The 22,749-nt window shown below is 35.6% G+C and overlaps 2 protein-coding genes and 1 long non-coding RNA gene across 3 annotated transcripts; 2 read left to right on the top strand and 1 right to left on the bottom strand.

Moving 5' to 3' along the window:
- On the bottom strand, positions 1-2,891 carry LOC136817930 (uncharacterized). Its single transcript, XM_067074273.1, has 2 exons — positions 2,836-2,891; positions 1-2,059 (listed from the first exon to the last, which is right to left on the bottom strand). Exons 1-2 carry the CDS (start codon positions 2,853-2,855, stop codon positions 196-198), a joined length of 1,884 nt encoding a protein of 627 aa, XP_066930374.1. The 5' UTR covers positions 2,856-2,891; the 3' UTR covers positions 1-195.
- A 7,042-nt stretch (positions 2,892-9,933) lies between these two features.
- Positions 9,934-17,256, top strand: LOC136817957 (Golgi-associated PDZ and coiled-coil motif-containing protein-like). Its single transcript, XM_067074305.1, has 7 exons — positions 9,934-10,204; positions 13,458-13,628; positions 14,564-14,739; positions 15,173-15,461; positions 15,671-15,924; positions 16,176-16,283; positions 16,871-17,256. Exons 1-7 carry the CDS (start codon positions 9,989-9,991, stop codon positions 17,058-17,060), a joined length of 1,404 nt encoding a protein of 467 aa, XP_066930406.1. The 5' UTR covers positions 9,934-9,988; the 3' UTR covers positions 17,061-17,256.
- A 2,167-nt stretch (positions 17,257-19,423) lies between these two features.
- LOC136817826 (uncharacterized) lies at positions 19,424-20,531 on the top strand. Its single transcript, XR_010848160.1, has 2 exons — positions 19,424-19,552; positions 20,332-20,531. It is a non-coding gene; the product is annotated as an uncharacterized lncRNA (long non-coding RNA).
- The last annotated feature ends 2,218 nt before the right edge of the window (positions 20,532-22,749 follow it).

The raw sequence follows: 22,749 nt of genomic DNA, 5'->3' as shown, positions 1-22,749 counted from the left end.
TTACATTACGACTGTCTTTCTTTTTTGAATAAAATTCCAGCCAAAAATACAATTATTTCACAAATCCTTGGACGTAACGCTTGGTTTAAAGAAAATACTTCAGGTTACAAGTTAAATAAAAATGCTATCAGTTAAAATGGTCAAATTTCCATACAAAAAAAAAATGTTCACTTATGTGTGTTTCTTAAAAATAGTTCAACCAGATTTTGGTGTTTTTGCACGAGCTTGTAGTTTGGGTTTTTTTAATTTCTTGATATTACAATTTGCACCATCGCCCGACGCATGCTCACAGATCTTTTCATTCCCAAATTGATCTGTCACCAGCACCTGTAGCATATCAGTATCGGGAAACTCCCACGTTCCAAAAGCATACATATCCCGATTACGACCTGTTAGGACGGTTGTAACATCTTGGTGACCAGAATTATCACCATTGCTCCATTTCAATTCATAGGTACCCAACAAGCGGAAGGTTCCTTTCCACTTATAAACAACGTCGATTTTCTTACGCATTAAATCAATAGTGATTTGCCTACCTGGTTTAACTTCGACTGCAACTTCAGTACTATCGGATGTCTCAGTACTCTTGGTTTCACTGCGCTCTGAACTGAATGAAAACGATGTCGATACTTCGGCTGAAAACTCAACTGATGCTTTTTGACCAAAGAAGGATGAGTCATACCCAGCAGTGTAGCCAAGTGTGAGCCCAACATCAAAACCAGTTCCAATGGTAAGAGTTTTCTCAACAGCGATGGTCACTGATAAGGATTTGGTGCAGGTGTATTTGACGTTCGATTGGAAGCATTGGACAGGGCGAAAGTCTTTGACTCGTTCTGGTTTGGCGGTTGTTGGTTCAGTTTTATCCTCAACAATGAAAGACACTGGACGCAATTTTAATGCTTCTTCTGGTTCTGCTATGTTCTTGCATGAATAAGATTCACTCTCTGGTGTCTCATCTTTGGCATCCATTGAACATTCTTTGTAGCCTCCAGACGATCGTTTGGTCTTGATTACAAGTGAAGGATTATCGATGAAAGAATTTCCATTGTAAGGACCCATCTGGCAACATTTGAGCTCCTCAATACATCCCAATCTTTCACAGCTATTACGATACAGGCCGGAAATGAAATAACCAGCATTGCACTTAGTCCATCCTTTGCGATCAAGTGAAGCATGAGCATCATGGTTATAGCATCTTCCCCATTGTTCGCCTTGTGATTTTGGCTTGCAGCAATAGAATTCTTCCAAATTCTCAAGACCAGCGCCAGGAGAGGTGTAGACGCCGGAAATGTAGTAACCAGCTCTACAGCTGTGCCATCCTTTATTGTTAAACTTTTTATGTAGATTCAAAGCGTAGCAATCAGCTTCACCACGCATCGGATGTAATTCTCTAGGTGCTGTTTTACATTCTCCTTCTTCAAGACGGCCGAGTCTTTCATCCCACCAAACATGTGGACTTCTATAGACACCAGTTAGAAAATGTCCAGCTTGACACTTTGACCAGCCTCCGTTGTCAATAGAATTCCACCAGTTAGCTCGTTGCGTATTCTGTTCTTGCTCATGAATATATTGATTTTGCATGTGGTTCCTATAAGCCTCGTTAGTTCGCCATAGCAACGCCAAACGTCTCAAGACTTGCTTAGCAACATCGATGTCTCCAACAACAGAGACGGAGTAGGCATTCTCACCACCGCAACATGATTGAGCATTATAACATTGGGTATACGATCGACATTTGGTGCGACATTCTGTATCATTAACCAAATGACCTTTAGGATACACATTCCCACAAAGACATCTAGAACCTTGGGTAGCTGCTAAAATGTAACCAACATCTTGGCAGATTCGTTGACACCTTGCATTAGAGCTTTCTCTTCCCATATCGGTTTCTTTTCCAGAGTCAGGAAATGTATTGAAACATCCTTCAATTTTGTACGACTCTACGGTCTTTTTCGATGGTTCTTTTACTTCAAATTCATTGGTGGTGTTGTTAATGGGAACAGCGAATGTAGTTCTGAATACCACCACGATAATAAAGATTGATAAGGGCAATGCCATGCTAAAATGAACGGTAATTAAAAATTAAACTGTCTTTACTGATAGTAAAAAATAGATTAAGATAAAAATCTTAAGTCATAAAAAACCTCTTTTGATACTCATTTTTTTTTTGAATGATGAAAATACAGTTACGAGAGACCATGGGCCACTTTTCATCGTGGTCTGGTCACTCCCGGATGAGATACGGGGTTTGTTTTAACAAGTTTTTTTATCTCCAAGAAAAAAAAGAAGATATACACCTTTTTGACCATAGTCCCACAGTTGTTAGGCGCATGCCACTAAATTATTTAATTATCCCCCTAAACTCGACCCGATCCTTTTTTGACACATTTTTCTATTGTCTATAACACCCCTGTGTCACAGACCCGGTGGACCCCCTACCCCGGTGGAAAAATAGGCCAAAAAGTCGTCCCCGATGGAAAAAATATCCTACAATTTTAACCCCACTGCGAAATTGCTCGATGATTTTATCCCCATTGAAAACTGAATGTAAAAAATTGCACTCCAAAACCATCCCCACTGGAATTTTCTAGCTGGAAACAATAGATTTTCTATCCCCATTGGCATTTTGATAGAAATTTTCATCCCCACTGAGGGAAAAAGTTCTACCAGGGCACTGAGAAAGGGGTGTTCTATAGATGCGAAAAAAAGGACTTGGACGGTTTTATAGCGGGATATAGCGGACAAAACATGCCCGTGCGGCAATTGGCGGCTACAGTCGAAAAGGTGTATTCTGCCAAAAATCAAAAGAAAATTAACAACGATTATCAAACTTACTTTGCAAAAAGGTTCTTCATTTTCCATGGATAAAATCTGCCTGGATGGAATGCGAAATAAAGTAAAATTCCAAAGGATGATTTACAAAACAACAACTTTTGTAAAAAGTAACCATGCATGTAGTTTAGTCACACTTCTAGTATTTGTTCAATTTTTATTTGTTTACGAGGGAGATCTTTATCATTCCTCAGTTCCTTATCACTCATTGGTATCATGCAGAAAATGATAACCACTGCTGGGCTACCACAGCGCCCTTCGACGCCCCTTTTGGGGTGTTAAACGGAGGTCAGGGAAATATTACACGGAAAATTTATGTTAAAATCGGCCAAAAAATTAAGAATTATGGAGAGAGACAAAATTTTGGTGATTTTGGGACTCTTTGAGAGACTTTTTCCTAAATTTTGGTCCATTATTTCCAAATTTTGGTTTGATTTTCACCAAATTTTGGTCAAAATTTTTGGAAATCGTGACCCTTTGAGAGAGAAATTTTTGATTTTCGTGATTTAGGGACCCTTTCAGAGACTAACTTTTGAATTATTTGTACCCCTTTGAGAGACTTTGGAGGAATGAGAAAAGGTACCCTTATGGCTCGCACATACCCAGCACCCATTTTGCCTAAGTACCCCCCCGGGCTTTTTTCTTTAGTTTAGGAAATAAATAATAATTTTCAATTTTAATGGTGGCCTTCATGGGGGCCATCATACTATAGCATAGTCTAAGATTACCGAAATCCCGAAGTGTGTATGTAGTATTATATCATGAATTTATTATAGACACTGGAAAAACAACGTATAAAACGGTGGAGAGTGAAGCATTGTCTTTCTTTTGTTTAAGAAAACACGAGGATCTAGCTTTGTCCGCAAAGGACAACTGTCATGGCGGCTCGAAGTTCTCTGATTTTGAAAAATGATTAATAATCTCTTTTCTAAAAAGTCCTCTATCTTTATCTTTTTGTACTTTTACTCGCCACAAATTTGGAAATAAATGCTAAAAAACTTAACTTATACATGTATTAAATCTGTTGTGACAAAAACATCATCAGGCAAGAAAAATCAAACAAAAGGCCTAAAATGATACAGAATTTTAAGTTGGCAATATCTCTCTAACATCTTTCTGAGAAGAGCTAATATCGACATATATGAGACTTGAGTGTCTTGGCTTCACCGTGGTATGAAAATATTTTGGAGGCTCGTGGTGGATCGGTGGTTTTATTGAGGTTGAATTTTGAAAATATCTGGTGTCAACATTCAATTTTTCATACATAGCATGTTTTTCGTATATTTCTTGCAACCCCCTTGCAACTTGAAACGTCATAACGACACGTAATTAGCAATTATTTTGATGTGTTCGCCTCTCTAAGGAAAACTTAATTTTCATTTGGGAATTGAAATCACTGTGTTAAGATGAGAAAAATGATTAAAATGTTACGAAAAATCGTTTAATGAAGGAAGGAGAGTGAACAATAATGTCATTACTGCGGACAAGGCTAGAACATGAGAAATCAATGAAAATATAGCTCATTGGTTATCCAGTGTCTATAATAAATTCTTGATTATAATATGTATGTAATAAAACGCGGTCGATCTCCCCCCGCCCTCCGCATTGTGCACGCCTCCAACACCCAACCACCTCACTTAAAATGGTAGACTCTGCTACGACCGTCAAGAACTGACGGAAAATCCCTGAAAATCCAGAGTTGGACAGGACAAAATTTGTTCAGTTGGTCATGATATTAATATTCCAGTGGTGTGGTTTCTGATAGTTTTTTTAAAGAGGATATCACTACACATTTCACCAGGCTTAATCACGGATGATAAAACTCTTACTTTTCTTGATACTTCACAATGGAAAATAACCGCCTTTTAGTTTATAGTAAAAGTTTTAATCTCGGAAAATATAGAGCAATCAAGGTTATTGATTGGGTAGGTTTTGGGTTATTACCAGTTGCAAGTTACAGTCAGGGTTGGATGTTAAGAGTTCTTGTAAGGGCAATTTCTTCCACATGGACCTTTTTCAGTTCTTCATTTGCTTAGTGCTGACTGCTGTATTTTTGCTCGACACCACCCAGTCACCACACCCTCCCCAGCATCTCCTTTTTCTTTTTTATGATCAGCGTACCGTGAGATTGTAACTTGCATCAGTGGAGGCTAACATGCATAGCCCCATAAATAAAAGACCTGGCTGGTCATTAAAATACAACTACACAGCTGCGCTCGCAGCTCTACTCTACCATTTTTGTTTTGATTTAACTTTGTATTTTATGACCAGCCAGGTCTTTCATTTGAGGAGGGCTATGCATGTTAGCCTCCACTGATGCAAGTTACCCAATCTCACGGTATATGGTTTTAGAGATGCCCTTTTTTGGCAATGTCAGTTTATATTCCAGTATTTACTCATGTTTTTGTTATTAGTTTGTATTTTTATGCTGTATTATTTTATATGTTTGTGATTTGTCCTTTTTAAAGCTTTAGCTGTGTAGTCGTAAGTCAAGATTACGGCATATTTTTTAACGGAAGCACCCAAAAAAGCCGGTTTTTGACCTCTGTGTTTCTATTTTTAGTAACAAAGAGAGGTCAAATCCCAGCTTTTCTAGGGGTGTTTCACAGTCAGGAACAGTCGCCTTATTAGGAGACGCCTCCTGATTAGGAGACCCGTCTCCTAATCAGGAGACGGGTGTAATTATCTCGTGAACGAGCAAACTGCGCATGATTTGATTGCTCCCAATGGAAAGAGCACAAAAAATTGATTCCATATGGTGATTTTCAGAAAAATCCACCGGTGGAATCAATCACAATTCTAATAATCCATAAGAACCAATCAGAAGTAAGAATCTGTCTTCTGAACAAAAGCGTCTCAAAAAGAAAAATGGCGGACATGAAAAAAATCAAGAGGGGCTTCCTTGTAGTGCTTTATATTAGGATTGTGATCGATTGCACCGAGAAATTTTGATAATTTTTTTTAAAACTTTACCAAATCGAGGCTGCTCTTTCCATTAAAACTAGTTTCAAAATGCGCGGAAAAGCCTAAAGCCCTTAAAATTGAGATCCAAGTTTTATGTCTCCTAATTAGGAGACGGGTCTCCTAATCAAGCGACCTACATGTCTCCTAATCAGGAGACGTCTCCTAATCAGGAGGCGTCTCCTAATAAGGCGACTGTTCCTGACTGTTTCAGGGCCATTCCAGAATTTGTCTGTAACAGTCAGTCAGGACCACTTTAGTCTTTTTTAACATTATAGTTCGGATAGAATAAAAACATACCTGATCAACACAACCAAACCTTCTGTCTTGCGTTTACTCTTTCCTTCCCAACAACTTTCGTTTTTGGTTATGTAGGTTTTAAAATCCACAAGTAATGAACCTCTTATAGCTTTATCTCAATAAATCTGGTTGAAAACCTTCTGTCAGGTTTTATTCCGAACGTTTCTTATCCACGTGGTGAACCAGTTTCCCCGATTTCCCGATAATTAAAATTTGGAACTTTCCTGTGGGTGCGATTGGGTGTACCGCCATCGTAAAATATTTTTCGTGAAATATTATCGTATTCTTTAACGCTAATATAATCTACATCTAGATAGGAAACAAATATTAAATTTGATTCCTTTTTTGTTCGTATTTCTAAATTTCAAGATAAAAAGAACTATCTACGAATTGCTTTCTTTAACGGGCGTTGAATCGACATTCACATATTTGATGATGTCATAATCAATGCTGTATATTTTGTCAGCGCCGTGCATATTTTGTCAGCGCCGTGCATATTTTGTCAACATCCTTTTCATCCTTTTTGCGCGCGTACATAGCAACGGGGCTGGGTAGAAAAATCTAAACATAGAATTCAAAAAAAATAGCGATCATATCGTATAAAGCACTAAATAATACCCCCTTTCTATGTTTAGTTTGTTCTACCTTGGATTATAACTGAAAATTTCTTCAAAAAAACCTTATCCGCTATCAGCCGCGCGGTAATCTTTGCCCGCTTCAATTCTTAGATAATGAATAAGAGAGGTGCGCTTAGCTAAGCCGTGCTCGCGGGCGATAAATTTATGTTTACTTATCTTGTATATTTTAGTGGTATTTATCCAATGAAAAGGATGTTGACAAAATATGCACGGCGCTGACAAAATATGCACGGCATTGATTTTATGACATCATTAAATATGTCAATGTCGATTCAACGCCCGTTAAAGAAAATAATTCGTACTGTAGATAGTTCTTTTTATCTTGAAATTTAGAAATACGAGCAACAAAAGATCAAATTTAATATTTGTTTCCTATCTAGATTATATTAGAGTTAGAATATGGTAAATTTTCACGAAAAATATTTCTTGATGGCGGTACACCCAATCGCACCCACGGGAAAGTTACAATTTTTAATTATCGGGACAGATCGGGAAATCAGGGAAACCGGTTCACCACGTGGATAAAAAACGTACGGAATGAAACCTGATAGAAGGTTTTCAACCAGATTTATTCAGATAAAGCTATAAGAGGTTCATTACTTGTGGATTTTAAAACCTACCGGGTGCCTCAGAAAAAAACTTTGGATGTTTGGCGAGCCACTGAGGCCGAACAAAGTCTTGTTTAGACTCAAAACCACTTTTATTAGAAAGAGGACATGCTAACTTAAATTTTGCGGTATAACTTTTTAAGTTTGGTCAAGTAGTTGTCAAGTTATAAGCTTTTGAAGTTAAAATTTACTTTTCGAAAAGTGTGAAAAACACGTAATAAAAGGGTATTAAATTAAGCATTTTTAAGCGTTTTCGATAAGAATTTTTTTCAAATATTTCTAAAAAACTGACTATTTACTAAAAACTGACTATGTTGTAAACGAAAACTGCTTTTAAAAGTATTTTAACAATTAATTATGTCGTAAAAGTCGTTAAATAAGTCAAATACTGAGCTATTTTTTTCATTATTTGCATAAATTTAATACACCTTTTTTTACGTGTTTTTTACACTTTTCGAAAAGTGAATTTTGACTTCAAAAGCTTATAACTTGACAACTACTTGACCAAACTTAAAAAGTTATACCGCAAAATTTAAGTTAGCATGTCCTCTTTCTAATAAAAGTTGTTTTGAGTCTAAACAAGACTTTGTTCGGCCTCAGTGGCTCGCCAAACGTCCAAAGTTTTTTTCTGAGGCACCCGGTACATAATCAAAAACGAAAGTTGTTGTGAAGGAAAGAGTAAACGCAAGACAGAAGGTTTGGTTGTGTTGATCAGGTATGTTTTTATTCTATCTGAACTAATGTTAAAAAAGACCAAAGAGGTCCTGACTGGTCTGTAACAGGGGGCGGACGACACAGGATTTCCAAGGGCAAAAGTTTTTACCAAAATTCGAAATTTCCGATTGCGCGGTGCTGGCGGTTGCGTCATGGTTCCCGTTCTTTTTCTTGGCTAAACATTGAAGCGCTTCTTTTTTTTGCACGGGAAAACATGTGGTTTTGAACCATGACCTAAGGATTCGGCCTGAAGCTAGTAAGGGCGGGATAAGAAAAGAAAGTGTTATCATGATGGCAGAAGGACAAATTGCCGAATAAGGTCAAGTGACGAATCATTATCCTTTCCTTACGGTTGCGAACGTGTCACGAAAGTGGCGAATTGTATGTTTTCGGGACATCAGAGGGCGTCAAACACTCTTCTTTGATTTATGATGGAAAATCGGCCTTCTTTAGAGCATAGAGCAATCAAACGCGGTCGAAAGACGATTAAATGGCAATCAAACACAGTTGAACGACAATCGCATGCAGTCAAACAACAATCGAACCAATCAAATATTACCCAGAATTTTGACGTTCGATTGAGATTCGATTGCGTTCCACAATCAAATTTCAATCGGTCAATTGCATTCGATTTGGTTCAACTAGTTCGGTCGTTGATTCCGTTCGATTAAGATCGTCTGGAAAAAAGAGTGGAATTTCCGATGCATTTTGCAAAAGTGCATGGATTTTTATCGGAATTTCTGACCACCACTGGAAAAGAAAAATTATTTCTGAGGCTAGAAAAATTAAAAATTGCATGTCGTCCGACGGGGGCTAATAAAAATTTTCTGGAATGGCCCAATGACTTACGCATATCAAGAATTAATATAAAACTTACATGCATAATTGGCATTATATATAGACCTTTTCGCCTTTCCATCCGCTATCTTGAATTGTATCCAAAAATAGAGGAAGTAAAAGCCGTGGTTGGATTTAGTTGGAAAATATGCAAAACATATGCAAGTTTACACAAAGATCAACAAAGACAACAAAGACAACAAATCATCTAATAAAGAAATATTATAATCATTAGAACAATAAAAGATGGAATTTCTTAATCCAAAAAGAAATATTTACAAAACAACAAAAGCCTTTTAGAAATTTGTTCTTAAAGACATTGCATATTCTGTTTTCCATGCCATTAAAAAATTCCACTAAGACAGAGTACATACATCAAACTTTCAAAACACGCAAACTGAAAGCAGTAATAATGACGTCACACATTCAGCAGGTTCAGATCAATGTTTTGATTTGATCGTTTGGCCGTTCTATTCCCAGGAGAATGATTTACACTGAACCCACTGATTTACAGCAGCTTTTACTGACGTGTTGGGCTTGACCTTGTATATCAAAACGGGGGTTTTAATATTTTCTTGTACGGGAAAGAATGTGTGACGTCATAATTACTGCTTTCAGTTTGCGTGTTTTGAAAGTTGATGGGTGTACTCCGTTTTCGTGAATGGCATGAAAACAGAATATGCTATATGTTTTTAAAAACAAATTTCTAAAAGGCTTTTGTTGTACTGTAAATATTTCTTTTTGGATTAAGAAATTCCATCTTTTATTGTTCTAATGATTATAATATTTCTTTATAAAGATGCTTTGTTGTCTTTTTAATCTTTGTGTAAACTTGCATATGTTTTGCATATTTTCCAACTAAATCCAACCACGGCTTTTTCGTTCTTGTATTTAGCATACAATTCAAGATGGAGGATGGCAAGGCAAAGTGCTTTTTGTATAAAGTTAAAAAAAATAAAAACTTTTAAGGAGCAATTCATACATAATTTCCATCTTTCAGAGTCTGAATAAAAAATAATGAAACCCTTTCACTTTTATTTGATATTATTGGCTAAACTATCACCAACTACTGCTTTCAATTTCAGGATAAAGATTAAAATGTCGTTAGCTGCGCCAATGTTTCGGTGGTTAGATTTACTGGAGAAAGAATTTGATAAAGCATTTGTGGAATTAGATGTTTTGCTTGGCGATATTGATGAAGACCAGTCGGAAATCACTTTTGCTGGACGACAAAAATTGACTGCTCTTTCATCAGCCTTTGCTCAGCTGGCACACAAATCACAGACTATCTTTCAATCTAATGCTAAATTTGAGGTAAATTATAATGGCTGACCTCAGGGATATAAAGAGCAAGCGGGGGTGAACATTCTGATTTTTGCCCCATTTTTGGGGGGAAATGAAAAAATTTTGGAAATTTTGATTGCATAGGTAACTTCACTGATCTCAAAGTGATCTTGTAGAAGACCTGTTTAAAGCAATAAAATCCAAACCAATTTTTCAATAAAACTTCATTTTCAAGCAGTTTCAAGGCTATATTTACAAGTTTTCCAAAACTTTAAACTTGATTTAAGGTATTTTTATGTTAACCATATGGGGGAACCGCAAAATCGTCAAATAACTGGGGGAAAGCAAAATTTGATAATATCCGACTGCTTCACCCGATCAATTTCATTCGAGCAAAATCAATAGACGATATCGGCTTTACATAAAAACTCAGATTTGATCCCTGAGAATTCCCCACAATGCTTTGTGCAGAAAAAATTTTACCGTGAACTTTTTTCCGCGCAAAGCATTGTGGGGAATTCTCGGGGATCAAATCTGAGTTTTCATGTAAAGCCGATATCGTCTATTGTTATTGACTGGCTATTGAAAATTTGGATTAAAAAATACTGTAAAGTACTGTAATGAACAAACACATTGGTCATTAAACAATAAACGAAACCTTTGAGACTTTCTCAGGTCATAATTAACGATAACGAGGAATTATATTATGACCTTTTTAGGTTATTTTGAGATGAATGAAAACTCTGAACCATGTTGTTACTAGTTCTTTAACATGGTTTGTGTCTCATTACACATAAAATTTAAAAATTCCCATGGATTAAAAATCAGAATCACCTCTTACAGTATGTGGCCCCCAAAACGGCGATCAAATTTAAAATTTTTCTCAAAGCTAGAGGAAAAGACGTTTTACAAAAATTTTTCTTGCATGCAAAACTTTAACATCTCTACTTTATTTCCCGACAGTTCTTTTTCAAAATTTTCAATTTCAACAATATTTTTCAATCGCTTAAAGATAGGTAGCTTTTTTCTAGTGGCCCCCAAAACGGAGGTTTGCAATTTTAGCGATTTCTCGCGATATCTTTAAGATAGTAATACAAAATTTTGAACATAGTTTTGAAATGTGATTTAGAGGGTTTTGGGCATAAATTAGTTTGATAAAATTTTTACAGTATACCCCTGGTTGTCAAAATGCAGGTTTGGGGCCCCCAAAACGGAGGTGTAGTTAAAATCAAATTATTAAGCCCAGTGGTAATAGGAGGAAAAACTATGAAAATATTTGTGTTTTCCCTTAAATTTACGACCTGATAGATGTAAAATTTATGATTTTTTTGAAATATTTCAAGATTTTCGGTATTGCAAAGTCCAAATTGAAAATTTCGAAATTTTCAAAATGACAATTTAGATTTAACAACGCCTTAATCAAGTTTCTGAAAATCAATGTCTTTTGGAAATAGTTCCATTCATGTATGGAAAAAGCTGTGAAAATTTGAGAAGAAAAGCTTAACTGAAACTGAAAATATTAAGCTTTAAAGGTATTTTTCTCCTTTTGCAGAATAATGACAGAATTTGCCATTTTTGCTGATTCAGCGAAACTTTTTATATATAATATTAATTTTTTGTTATAAGCTATTAACTCAACCTGATAGGAATGGAATTCCAAGATTTTTTGCTGTTTCTCATATTTAGAATTTTCGGTTTTATCAATACTGATTCTAGGGTCCCAAAATACTGGTTGACCTTTAAGATGCTATATCTTTTACCCATCCTCTCTAAAGTCACAGATGTATCTGCATTTTCTGAACGGCATTAGGTGTAGAAAGTTTCCTATACCCCATTTTCATAACTTATTTTCAATATCCAAGGAGCTAGAGTGAGTTATATGCAATTTTTATCTAATTTTGGTGTTAAAATATCTCCTTCATACGCAAATATGTTATTTTGAATCTGTCTCAAACCATCAAAAACATGCTCCTCTTTTAGTATAACCATCATTCTTTCTAAATAAACAAAAATCGTTTAATTCTGATAAATCTACCAGTGGATACCCCTTAAAACCCACAATAAAAAGTGGTACCCTCTATCTCATTGTTTAGTTGGAGTGTAAGGCTGAAACTTTTTGTGTTGAAAGTACGTTGTCTATGATTGTCTTCCCTAGCAGTGATGTTTTGTAGAAAACAGTTTTCAGTTTTTCACGAGGAAGTGAAAAAGTGCAGTTTTAGCTATTTACCCCTTAAAACCTACAAAATGGTTTTTCTCGAATAACTTTTTACAAAAAAGTTCTTTTGACCTCAAATTTTGAACAGTGATTCACTGTAAAGTTACTAATGTTATGAATATACCATTAGTACCTAAATGATCTCAAAAATATTGTGTTAAAATCAAAATACCCCTTAAAACCTACAAAAATAAGGCTAAAAACCACAAAGTCCGACCCTTGCTAACGGGATACTCAAGCTGATGGATACAAATTTGGTGTTGTGCTTCGTGATTCAATGGTTCAAAGACTTGCTAGAAATTCATTCCCACAACAATATTTTCATTTTTCAGGATTTCATGCCCATAATGCAATTGTGTGTGGTTTTTTCGTCAAAAACGGCTACGAAAGGCCAAAACCTTCATTCGCTTCATTTTTGACCTATGGTTCTAATGTTTTTCTAAATCTCCATCAAATTTGTGACATTTTGGTATGCAACATGACCAGGTTTTGAGAAAGTCGATTTTCAGATTTTATTGATCATCACCATAAAAGTGCTTTAAAGTAGAATTTTAAGGGCCTGTCATTTTCGTTGGGGTCTATTCACGAAGATGAAAATGATTTTTTCATACCTACCATAAGTATAGGTATCTAAAAAGTATAGGTTTTATGACCTTAAATTCAATTGTGTAATTTCTAAGTCCAAAAAACCTGATTTTTTGAAGGGATTTTTGATAAAATTTTGAATAACTTCGAATTTTAAGATACTTTAGCATCTTTAAAATCCTTAAAATTTGGTATTTTATGAAAGAACATTTATAAGAGGTTGTAAAAAAGTGAAACATACCACATAAAATTAAATCTGGTAGTTATGAAAGCCAAAAATGCAACATTGTGGGTTTTAAGGGGTATGTGGTTTTAAGGGGTATCCACTGGTACAAGTCAGAATCCTCATTTTAATGACAACCTCCGTTTTGGGGGCCGTCTCCGTTTTGGGGGCCATATACTGTAAGCTCTGAAGACTCTATGAAGTGTCCATTCATGTAATTTTAAATCATATCCTTAGAATCTTATATTTTCTTGCTCTAGGCAGAGTTGCTATCACTGAGGACGTCGATGACCGAATCACAGGCTAAAGTAACAGTGATGGAAAAAGAATTGAAAAATACTTTACTTCAGTTACATGCAGTTCAATTGCAACTCCATTCGAATACTAATGCAGAAAATCCTATCGACTCAAACGTGATATTGAATAGATTGGTAAGGTATTTAAAAAGGTTTTGTTTTTAAATAAGAGTGATATCGTTTGTTTACTCATCAATTTTAATTCACAAGCTTTCTCACATTGGATGTAGAGCAAATATTTTTTTGCCTTTATCAGCACAATATATAAATAGCAAGACACTGTCCTGTGTCTGATATGAAACGGAGACACTTAAGTTAAAATATACCTTTTAAATGTAAAATTCTCGGTTTGGAGACAATAAGCAGTTTATAGTTACATTATTATTGCAACTCAAATGTCAAATTTTGAGTACTTTAATTTTTGGACATTTCTAGTTCGTCCACTATTATAATCTGGGTATTAGATTTTCATAAATCTTGTTAAGAATGACCATTTTCCACTAACACTTTAAAATTGTTAATATTATGAAAATAATTTATCTTTTCATTACTAAAATGAAATTGGGGCTGGGCTTAAAACATTGTTGGTTTGCCGTCACCCGACCCTAGATTTTGGAGGTGGGTCGCTCGGTCGGAATTTTATTTTATTTTGGCGATTTATGAAATTTTCGTCCATGGAAGGGTTAACAGTTTGTTTAGGTAATTTTGAATAAAAAACAGAAGTGCTAGCAGCGAATTTACGATTCTAATGCTTGAGACAAACAAGATACGAGTTTTGATTTTTTATTGTTTGAAGTTTTTGAAGGAAAAAAAATCTTCTTTAAATGGCAATAAAATTTTTTGGGTCGGCAGGTTTCGAGGTCGGGTCGGTCGGGTGACGGCAAACCAACAATTTTTTAAGTCCAGCCTGGTTTGAGTTGAGAAATGTGTTAAAGGTTTATAAGGCATTTTAAACTGAAGGGACGAAAAGACTTGCTCGAGTTAAAGTACAGGTTCGAGTTAAAGAGACTCTACTGTATCACCGCAGGTTTATATTATGAACTTTGATAGAAGTCAATATATTTCTTCAGGAAAACGAATTGACTACATTCCGAAGAGATGCAATGAAAGAAACACAACTGAAAGCTGAAGTCAACCAGTACCAAAAAGAAAATGATAACCTTCGAAGAGACGTCTTGACATTGCAAGGTGAAGTATACGGTGCACGTTTAGCTGCGAAATATCTTGACAAAGAACTCGCTGGCAGGTAGGTCCTTTTGATTTGGGTGCTTCTGTTCATTTCTTCGAGCTCTGATTGAAGTTGGTGTGGATATAACTTTAGTCCAAGGTTTTGAATGATAGGTCAGTGGATATGATGGCTTTTCATGAAATTAAGCCTCGTCCAATTATCATACATGTGTAGAACGTGGTTGTTTTGATATTGCAATTTTATTATATACATTTCTTCACAGTATGAAAATTTGAAATCGAATTCCAATTCCTTATAAGAATGACGACTGTTCTTTGAACACTGTTTTGTTTTCAACTTGCTATAGTGCTCCTTTTATCTTGCTTAGTTGATCCTAAAGTTGTAAAGCTTGAGGTTACAGGGATCTATTTATCATAATTATTTGGTACTTTTAAAGATCGATGATGTTAATGATTATTTTCAATAAAAAAATTTTGAATTATTTTTTCAGGATACAACAGATACAGTTACTTGGAAGGAATCTCAAAAGTGAAGAACACAACTTGCTTTGGAATCAAATCGAATCCGAAATTCATCTCCACCGACACAAAACTGTCATCAGGGCGTGTCGAGGGCGACCAGGCGTGAACAACAAAGTAACATCTAAAGTGCCGCCCAGAGAAGAGATTAATGAAGATGACGACGTGGCGAGTGTTCAACGAAAGAAGAGGGGGATAGGAGAAGCACGGTTGGTGAAAATGCGAAGAGAAAAACACGAGGGGCTTGGAATCTCCATCACGGTAGCTATTACATAGAGATTGCTTGTTTTCAAAACTGCAAATGTTTCTTTATTTATAGTCTATACAACAAGTAAGAGTTTAAGAAAATATTTCTGTGGTGTTAATTTAGAATGGAACCTCGTCCATTTTAAGTTTCTTTAAGGTGACTTTAAATACTAATTTTTGCTCACCTTCATATGACAAATTATCTTATTTTTACTGTTTTCTAGGGTGGTAAAGAGCACGGCGTCCCTATTATAATTTCTGAAATACACGAAGACATGCCTGCGCAACGTTGCCAAGACCTTTACGTCGGTGACGCAATCCTCTCCGTCAACGCCACTGATCTGAAAGATTCGACGCACTCACAAGCGGTTCACGTTTTGTCGCGCGTGCACGGTGACATCACGATGGAAGTGTTGTATGTAGATGTTGATGAGTCAGCAGAAGAGGATGATAATTGGGAAGAAGACGCTGAACAAAGGTTAGTTATACTTTTTTCATACCTGATAAAAGGGGAAAACTTAGTTGTGGAAAACTGACGAATTTCGTGGCAAGTGGAGGTGTTTTCCACGAAAAAATCCTCGGGACATCGTCAAAGGATGGTAACACAAACCTTAAAAAAAGTGATAAGGTTTCCCCTGACGGAAAATAATTTTCATGTACAATGCACAGTAAATCCCGTGTATTACTTTTTTGATGGTTTGATTACCTTTTTTCTTTCCCTATCAACAGATACAGTTCGGTTGGCTTGGTAGACGACCCTTTCACGCTAACCAGCAATGAAAACAACGAAATCGTCATGACTAATTCACCTTCAAAATCCAGTATAAAGAAAACAAGGTATTTTATTTTAGTTTAAAGAATTTATTTCTCCTTAACATGAAACTTGTTTTTTTTATGATGCATGTATCTATCAAAAAGTAATCAATCTATATGCTTCCATCGTGATAATCAAACAAAAAACCCACTTAAAATCGTAAAACCCTTAAATACGGATAACTTTCTAACTACTTTAGTCAAATCACTTCAAAACACAAATTTTCACAACTTTCGAATTACTATAATAATGTATGTAAAATGAGTTAAAAATTTTTCAGAAATTGAACTCTTGCGCTAAAGTTTGGAACAAACATTAAGATCTTTACTTTTCTCTTTCTTTTTTGGACCTTCTACCTTGAGGTCCTGTAAGTTTTATCCATTCATCCATCCATTCTTTATTATTTTGTTCGTTTATTTCTTAGTTTATCTCCTGCTTTTCTCTGAATATTTTCCGTATTTTGTATTTTGTGCAAAGAAACAAATTGGTAGTATCTGAAAAAAAATGTCAGAATGCCGAGGCACCACTTTAAAAAGACTTTCACTACTATACCTTTTCATCACTTTGATTTTTCATGATTGAACTTGGAATTTTTCTCATTTTTTTTCAGTGCGTATACCTACGCAACACCCGCTTTTTCAAAGCTGGATGAAAACGAGTCTGAGAAAAATCAAGACAAAGAAACCGAGAAAATCACTAGTAATGGTAGTGTGGTAAGAGACAGTCATTTATTACGGAACTCTTCAACGTCATCCGGTGGTAAATATCCGGGTATGCTAAAACGAGTTGATCCGAGTTGATCCCCACTATCTCTTCAGAAGCATTTTGGTATCTTGGAATTACTTAGCAATATCTTCGTTCAAACAAATACGTTTTGCGATTGACGCTTTTTTTTGGATTCTCTCTCTCCATGTGACGCTCTTACAACGAGTTTTAAAACGAAAGTGTTATGGAATGACCGAGTTAATCCAAGCTGATCCAGACTCCCTTAATCACGTTATTACCGAGTTTATGTATGTGTGTTTTTCAGCGACGGAGACGGTAAGGTTCTAATTTGACTAGATCCTAACTAGCTGAGGACGACGGTAAGTCAGCACTTTTACCGTCCTCGATTTTGCGGGTCAGAACTGCGGGTTATTCCAAATCGCTTCAGTCACTTTACCGTCCTCAAAAGTGTAAATACATAAACTCGCTATTGATACCTTTATCCGGTCATAGTTTCTGCCACCTCGGAACGATGTAGTTTATCTTTGTTTTTGTGTATAATGGTTCTATTACATTCTTGACACGCCCATTATGGCTGTGTCAGGTTTGGAGCTTGGCGTAGGCGATGCAAGGTGAACTCCTGGTGAAGTTTAAGTTATATGTACGCTGTATACTTTAGTTTCGCATCGTCAATCCATTAATTTCTATGTATAGTATCATATATGATGATACTTTATATCATATTTTACGCTCCTATTCCGGTAGGTCTGGACCGAGAAGCACCTCGACCCACGCTGTCAGTTTTCACCGTGACCAAATGAAAAATTGGAGATGGACTATTTTTCTCGCAGGTTTTTTAAGTAAACTCAATTTTTCCGCGACATTCCCTGTTCTAAAGTTTGAGCGTATTATATCTTTTATCTAGTCAAATAGGTGGGATTCAAGTTTCTTTTATTTTTAAATTTAAATATAGTTAGTTAGTGCATAGGAACATTTAAGGAATTGTATGATGGGGGTGAATAAATGAAATTGGTTAATGAACTATATTTTTTATTTTGTTGATATGATATATTTTAAAACAATTTTTTGATAATTTTATTATTCGTTAATTTCTAGTTAATTCGTACAAATTTTTGGAATTTATACATATTTTTCTAATATATTACACACACGGGGAAATCAATGAGGGTCTGCAATAAATGATTTAAAACGCATGCATTTCATACTTAAACTATTACTTGTATTATTTGTAGTTCCTAATTTTGTAGAGAATTTTAATGCTACTATAACTTTCTTTAGCCACCCTACTACTTTAGGGGAAAAGAAAATTTCGCGGGAAAGAACGTTCATGCATTTGCAAAATCAGAAATATTCTTAAATCAAAAGATTTAGATGATTTTTTATTTTCTTAGTCCTGCTTGAACTACACGTTTTTTTACGAGTATTTTTGTCCGTTTTCCTAAGAATACAGGTGTTTTAGAGCCCACGAAGCCTTAAAGTGTTCTTAACTTGCTCTTAAGATTTTGGCCACCGAAGCCTTATGTTCTTACATAGTTTGTTCTTATAAAAAAACGTGTATGCTTGATCTGATGTGATATGACTGATCATTATTGAATGATGGACGTTGTCTATATTTTTGATGAATTATACCAAATTCGCGAAAAATTGCAAGTTTTTTTTCCGCAAAATTTTCTCCCCTTTAAAGTATGCATTTCTTAGTAAGTTCTAAAATCTGAAAAATAAGACTGTTCTTAAATTTGTTTTCGATCTTTTTTTTTTATATAAAAAGTGTGATCAGCACAAGTGGTCCGATTAAGAGCTATTTTTCTTTGATGCTCGGAATGTTTATTTTGCGCACGGCATCAAGGATTGGTTGAAATATTTTCCATCACCCAAATTTATATTACTAAACTTGAGTCATGTGTGTTTAAAAGGGTCGTTTTAGACACTTACTTTTACTTGCTTGGTTAGATTTTAAATATTTGTCCTTGTAGATTTTTTGTTTCTACTTTTTTTGGAAAAGAGATGCATTATTTTCTTGTAATTTAGTACTTTAGTACACTGGAGTGTCCATAATTCGAACTTGTTTAACACGATTGTCTCCATAATCGAACAAATCTACTGATGCCTTCAGGAAAGCTCCTTTGCTTCATGTAAAACACCTTTATAAACAAGTTTATATAACTCAAAATTTCCATAAGGTACTGTTCATATGGAGGTTGGCTGGCTAGGTGAGGTTTGGTAAATTTTCGAACGTCACGTGATCTATTTTTAGCCATTTGATTCGTCAAGAATTGTGACGTAACGTTTGGAAATCTATCTTACCTCGCATAGCCAGGTCAGCCCGCCTCCATATATCAAGCAAATTTTGACCCCACTTTTCCGTGTTTGTGCAATGGCAACTCCACTGTCATCTCTCTAAAACAGTCAAAATTTGCTTATCTTTTTTACGTTTTACAGAGACAAAAATAAATAAAAATACCAAGCAACAACCCACATCAAGATAGAGAATGGTTAACGCTGAAGAAGTGAGACATACTGGTGGTTGCCATTGCGGCGCTGTGCGTTATGAAATGTACGCTCCAAGGTAATCCCAAATAAATCTTGACCCCTCTTTATTAAGACGATAGGAAGCATGTGGCCTTTTACAATGGAGCTGAGTCAAAATCGTAGGTATGCAAAACTGCTGGTATATAATGAGACGCACGGAGCCTCATCATGGAAATTGACCTAAACAATAAATGACTTAAATATCTTATGTCCGCTTTAGTTTTTTATGGGAAAAATGTAATTATGTGCGGAAAGTGTCCGTTTTATAGAGTATCCGTTTTATAAGTGTACAAGCTTTTTTTATATACTTTTTGAATATACTTTATAAGAATGTTCTTGTTAAAAATGGCCAAAAAAATTAAGAATATGCTAAGAATATCACCATCATGGAATTTCGCAAACAACCCTAAGCATGGTATTTAAAGAACAATCTTAACTTTAAATTACTAATTATCCCAAAGTAAGATTTTACCTTCACGAAAATGCCATTTTATGCTTCAGATGTGTATTTCTTGTTAAATTTAGTTTGATCCTAAAACATTCCATTCCAAAGAAAATTGTTCGTCTTACAGAAATGTCCGCTTTATTTATACCATGTCCACTTTTGACAGACTCAACTGTATTCATGATTTTCATGACGTAATATTTTCTACGGAAATACCTCGGTTTTTAGCCATTAATGGCAAATTTAAACTAGACAAAAATTTTCCACAACTGGCAAAAACTGGGGTCTTTCCGTGGAAACATTACGTCATGAATATCCTGAATATTTTTCATGGGATTTTAAACTCAATTTTAACTTATTTTATCATTCAGGATCCTGAATTGTGTGCGTTGCAATTGTTCAATTTGTGTCAAAAAACAACACCTTATGTACGTCCCTGCTAACAAATTCAAACTAATCCAAGGTGAAGAAAACATAACAACATACACGTATAATACACATCAAGCCAAACATAAATTCTGTAAAATTTGCGGTATTCATAGTTTTTACATGCCAAGAGCGTACCCAGGGAGATATGGAGTAATGGTACATTGTTTGGACCCTGGAACCGTGGATGAAATGTTGATCGAAGAATTTGATGGAGTCAATTATGAAACATCATTAAAAGCAGCCAATGAAATTAAACAATGAATTTTGAAGAATTTGAAAAAATGAAACCTTTTATAAAAGTAGTTCGTTACATTTTCTGGAAGCGCCAACAATGCTGAAATCAAACAATGATACACAATGATCTGAACGTTAGATGAATGGAGACTCAAAGCTTATGAAATAATACTTACCTTGGTCGCAACCTAACCAGCATCTACTAACAAACATAGCGCAAAGTTACCTTTTGCCATAGTCCGTATAAAAATCCCTGGTGTGGAATCTTTTTGTATCTTTCCATTGTTATTTACTTGAGCTTGCGTTTTTTTGTTCACTTTTTGATCATGTGATTAAATCTTAAACCAATCCTAAGAGGAGTACTTGGTAACAATCTTCCAGACTAGGGTTTTTATAAGGACTATGCTTTTACTTAAAACTAACACTCTTTCTTACAAATTAATATTCATCTACTGTCATGACTTTGTTTAGAATCTCTATTGTTTTCAAAATAAAGTAAAGATTTCAGGCAATAAACATTCTTAAGTTTCTTATACTCTTCAAACTAGGATAAATTCTAACTTAGACCAAAGTTGGACGTGCGAATCGAATTGAGGGGGCCAGAAAAATACGTCGCCCACCATGGTTGAGCGACGAAGAAAATTTTCGACTTTTCAACTTATTTCACCCCTCTATTTGTTATACAGTTGACGCTCTCTAATTCGATTTTCAAGGGGAATCTGATTTTCATCGAATAAGGGAGCGTATCGAATAGTAGAGCGTCGTTTATAAGATTTTTTTGTTGACAGGGACTTTCAATATTATCGAATAATAGAGCGTATCGAATAGTAGAACGTCAAATTAGAGAGCGTCAACTGTATATAAGCATTTTTTAAAGCAAGAAATAAGTTGCGCGTCCTAGGTGTCATGCTTAAACTAACAAAATGCTAGATCTGATGCGGATCTGGCATCAGGAAGGTGGTAAACACTTTAAGGCATCACTTTCTTTTGCCTAGGAAAGATTATTCTCTAACCTTCAGCTATAGATCACTGGTATTTCCTCTGTTATCATGGTCATATTCGACTAGACTAGAGTCTACTTCTGACTGAACTTTGCTTTTTGATGGCGCTGAGTCCAGTGAAGTAGACTATAGAGGATTTCGCCATCTAAGTGATGCCTGGGCTGCTAATGTTCGACAAACCCATAGATTTATAAAGCCCGAAGGGCTAAATTTCGTGCTTCGGCTGATGAAAAGTGAGCCGTGGTTAGGTAGGAAATCCTACCTAGGTCACGTGACTCTACAATAGAATTTCAGCGCTTGACCAATCAGAGGCTTTGCAGGTTTTTGAAAACAATAGCAACAATATTCTTTCCGATATTCAACTTTTTTTGCCTGCAATGGCTTAAAGCGCGACATCTACCCATTCGGGCTTTATAAATCTGTGACAAACCCGATTCCAATTCAGTGAATTCCTGAACTCCCCAAAGGCCTCCTCTACAAAAACAAGCCATTTAAAAAGCTAACGTAACATAATTAGACTTTAATTAGTTACAACGACTTGAAAGAAATTCTTTAAATTGTGAATGTGAATTTTCACATCAAGTGCATAGATTCGTGGCTTTTCTGTTGGAATACGTATGTATGGTAATGTTCTCCATTTGCTATAAAATGTGCACTAATTTTGGTTTTGCTTGTTTTTTTGTTTCCATTATCATAGTTCGGACCCCCCCGGGGGGGATGACACCTTCCAAAAAAGTGAAGAAGGGGAGGGGGGTCAGAAATTTTTACTAAAAAGGGGAGGGATAGCAAGGAGGGGGGGGGATCGTTTAAGAAGGGGGGGGGCTTACATATATTGTAGAATATTATCCAGCGCTGTTATGAAATTTGGTCTGCACGAAAGGAAGTTCTTTATTTTACTAAAAAGTAGTATTATATTTGCCACACTTAATTTTTCTTTACTGTTTCACTTCCCTTTTTACCAAAAATTCAGCCCGAAACCCTTGGGGGATAGGCATTTTTAAAGGTTGGGGGATCATTTAAGAAGGGGGGTCAGACCCCTTTCCGCGCAATGCCATTGTAGCATATTTAGATATTGCGTTGGAAAGATTGTTTAGAGCTAGGATTAATCCTGAAATTGTTGAAAAT

Source organism: Clytia hemisphaerica, unplaced genomic scaffold, assembly GCF_902728285.1.
Source record: "Clytia hemisphaerica strain Z4C2 unplaced genomic scaffold, Clytia hemisphaerica genome assembly, whole genome shotgun sequence".
Taxonomy (NCBI): domain Eukaryota; kingdom Metazoa; phylum Cnidaria; class Hydrozoa; order Leptothecata; family Clytiidae; genus Clytia; species Clytia hemisphaerica.
This window is presented reverse-complemented; position numbering and strand designations above follow the sequence as displayed.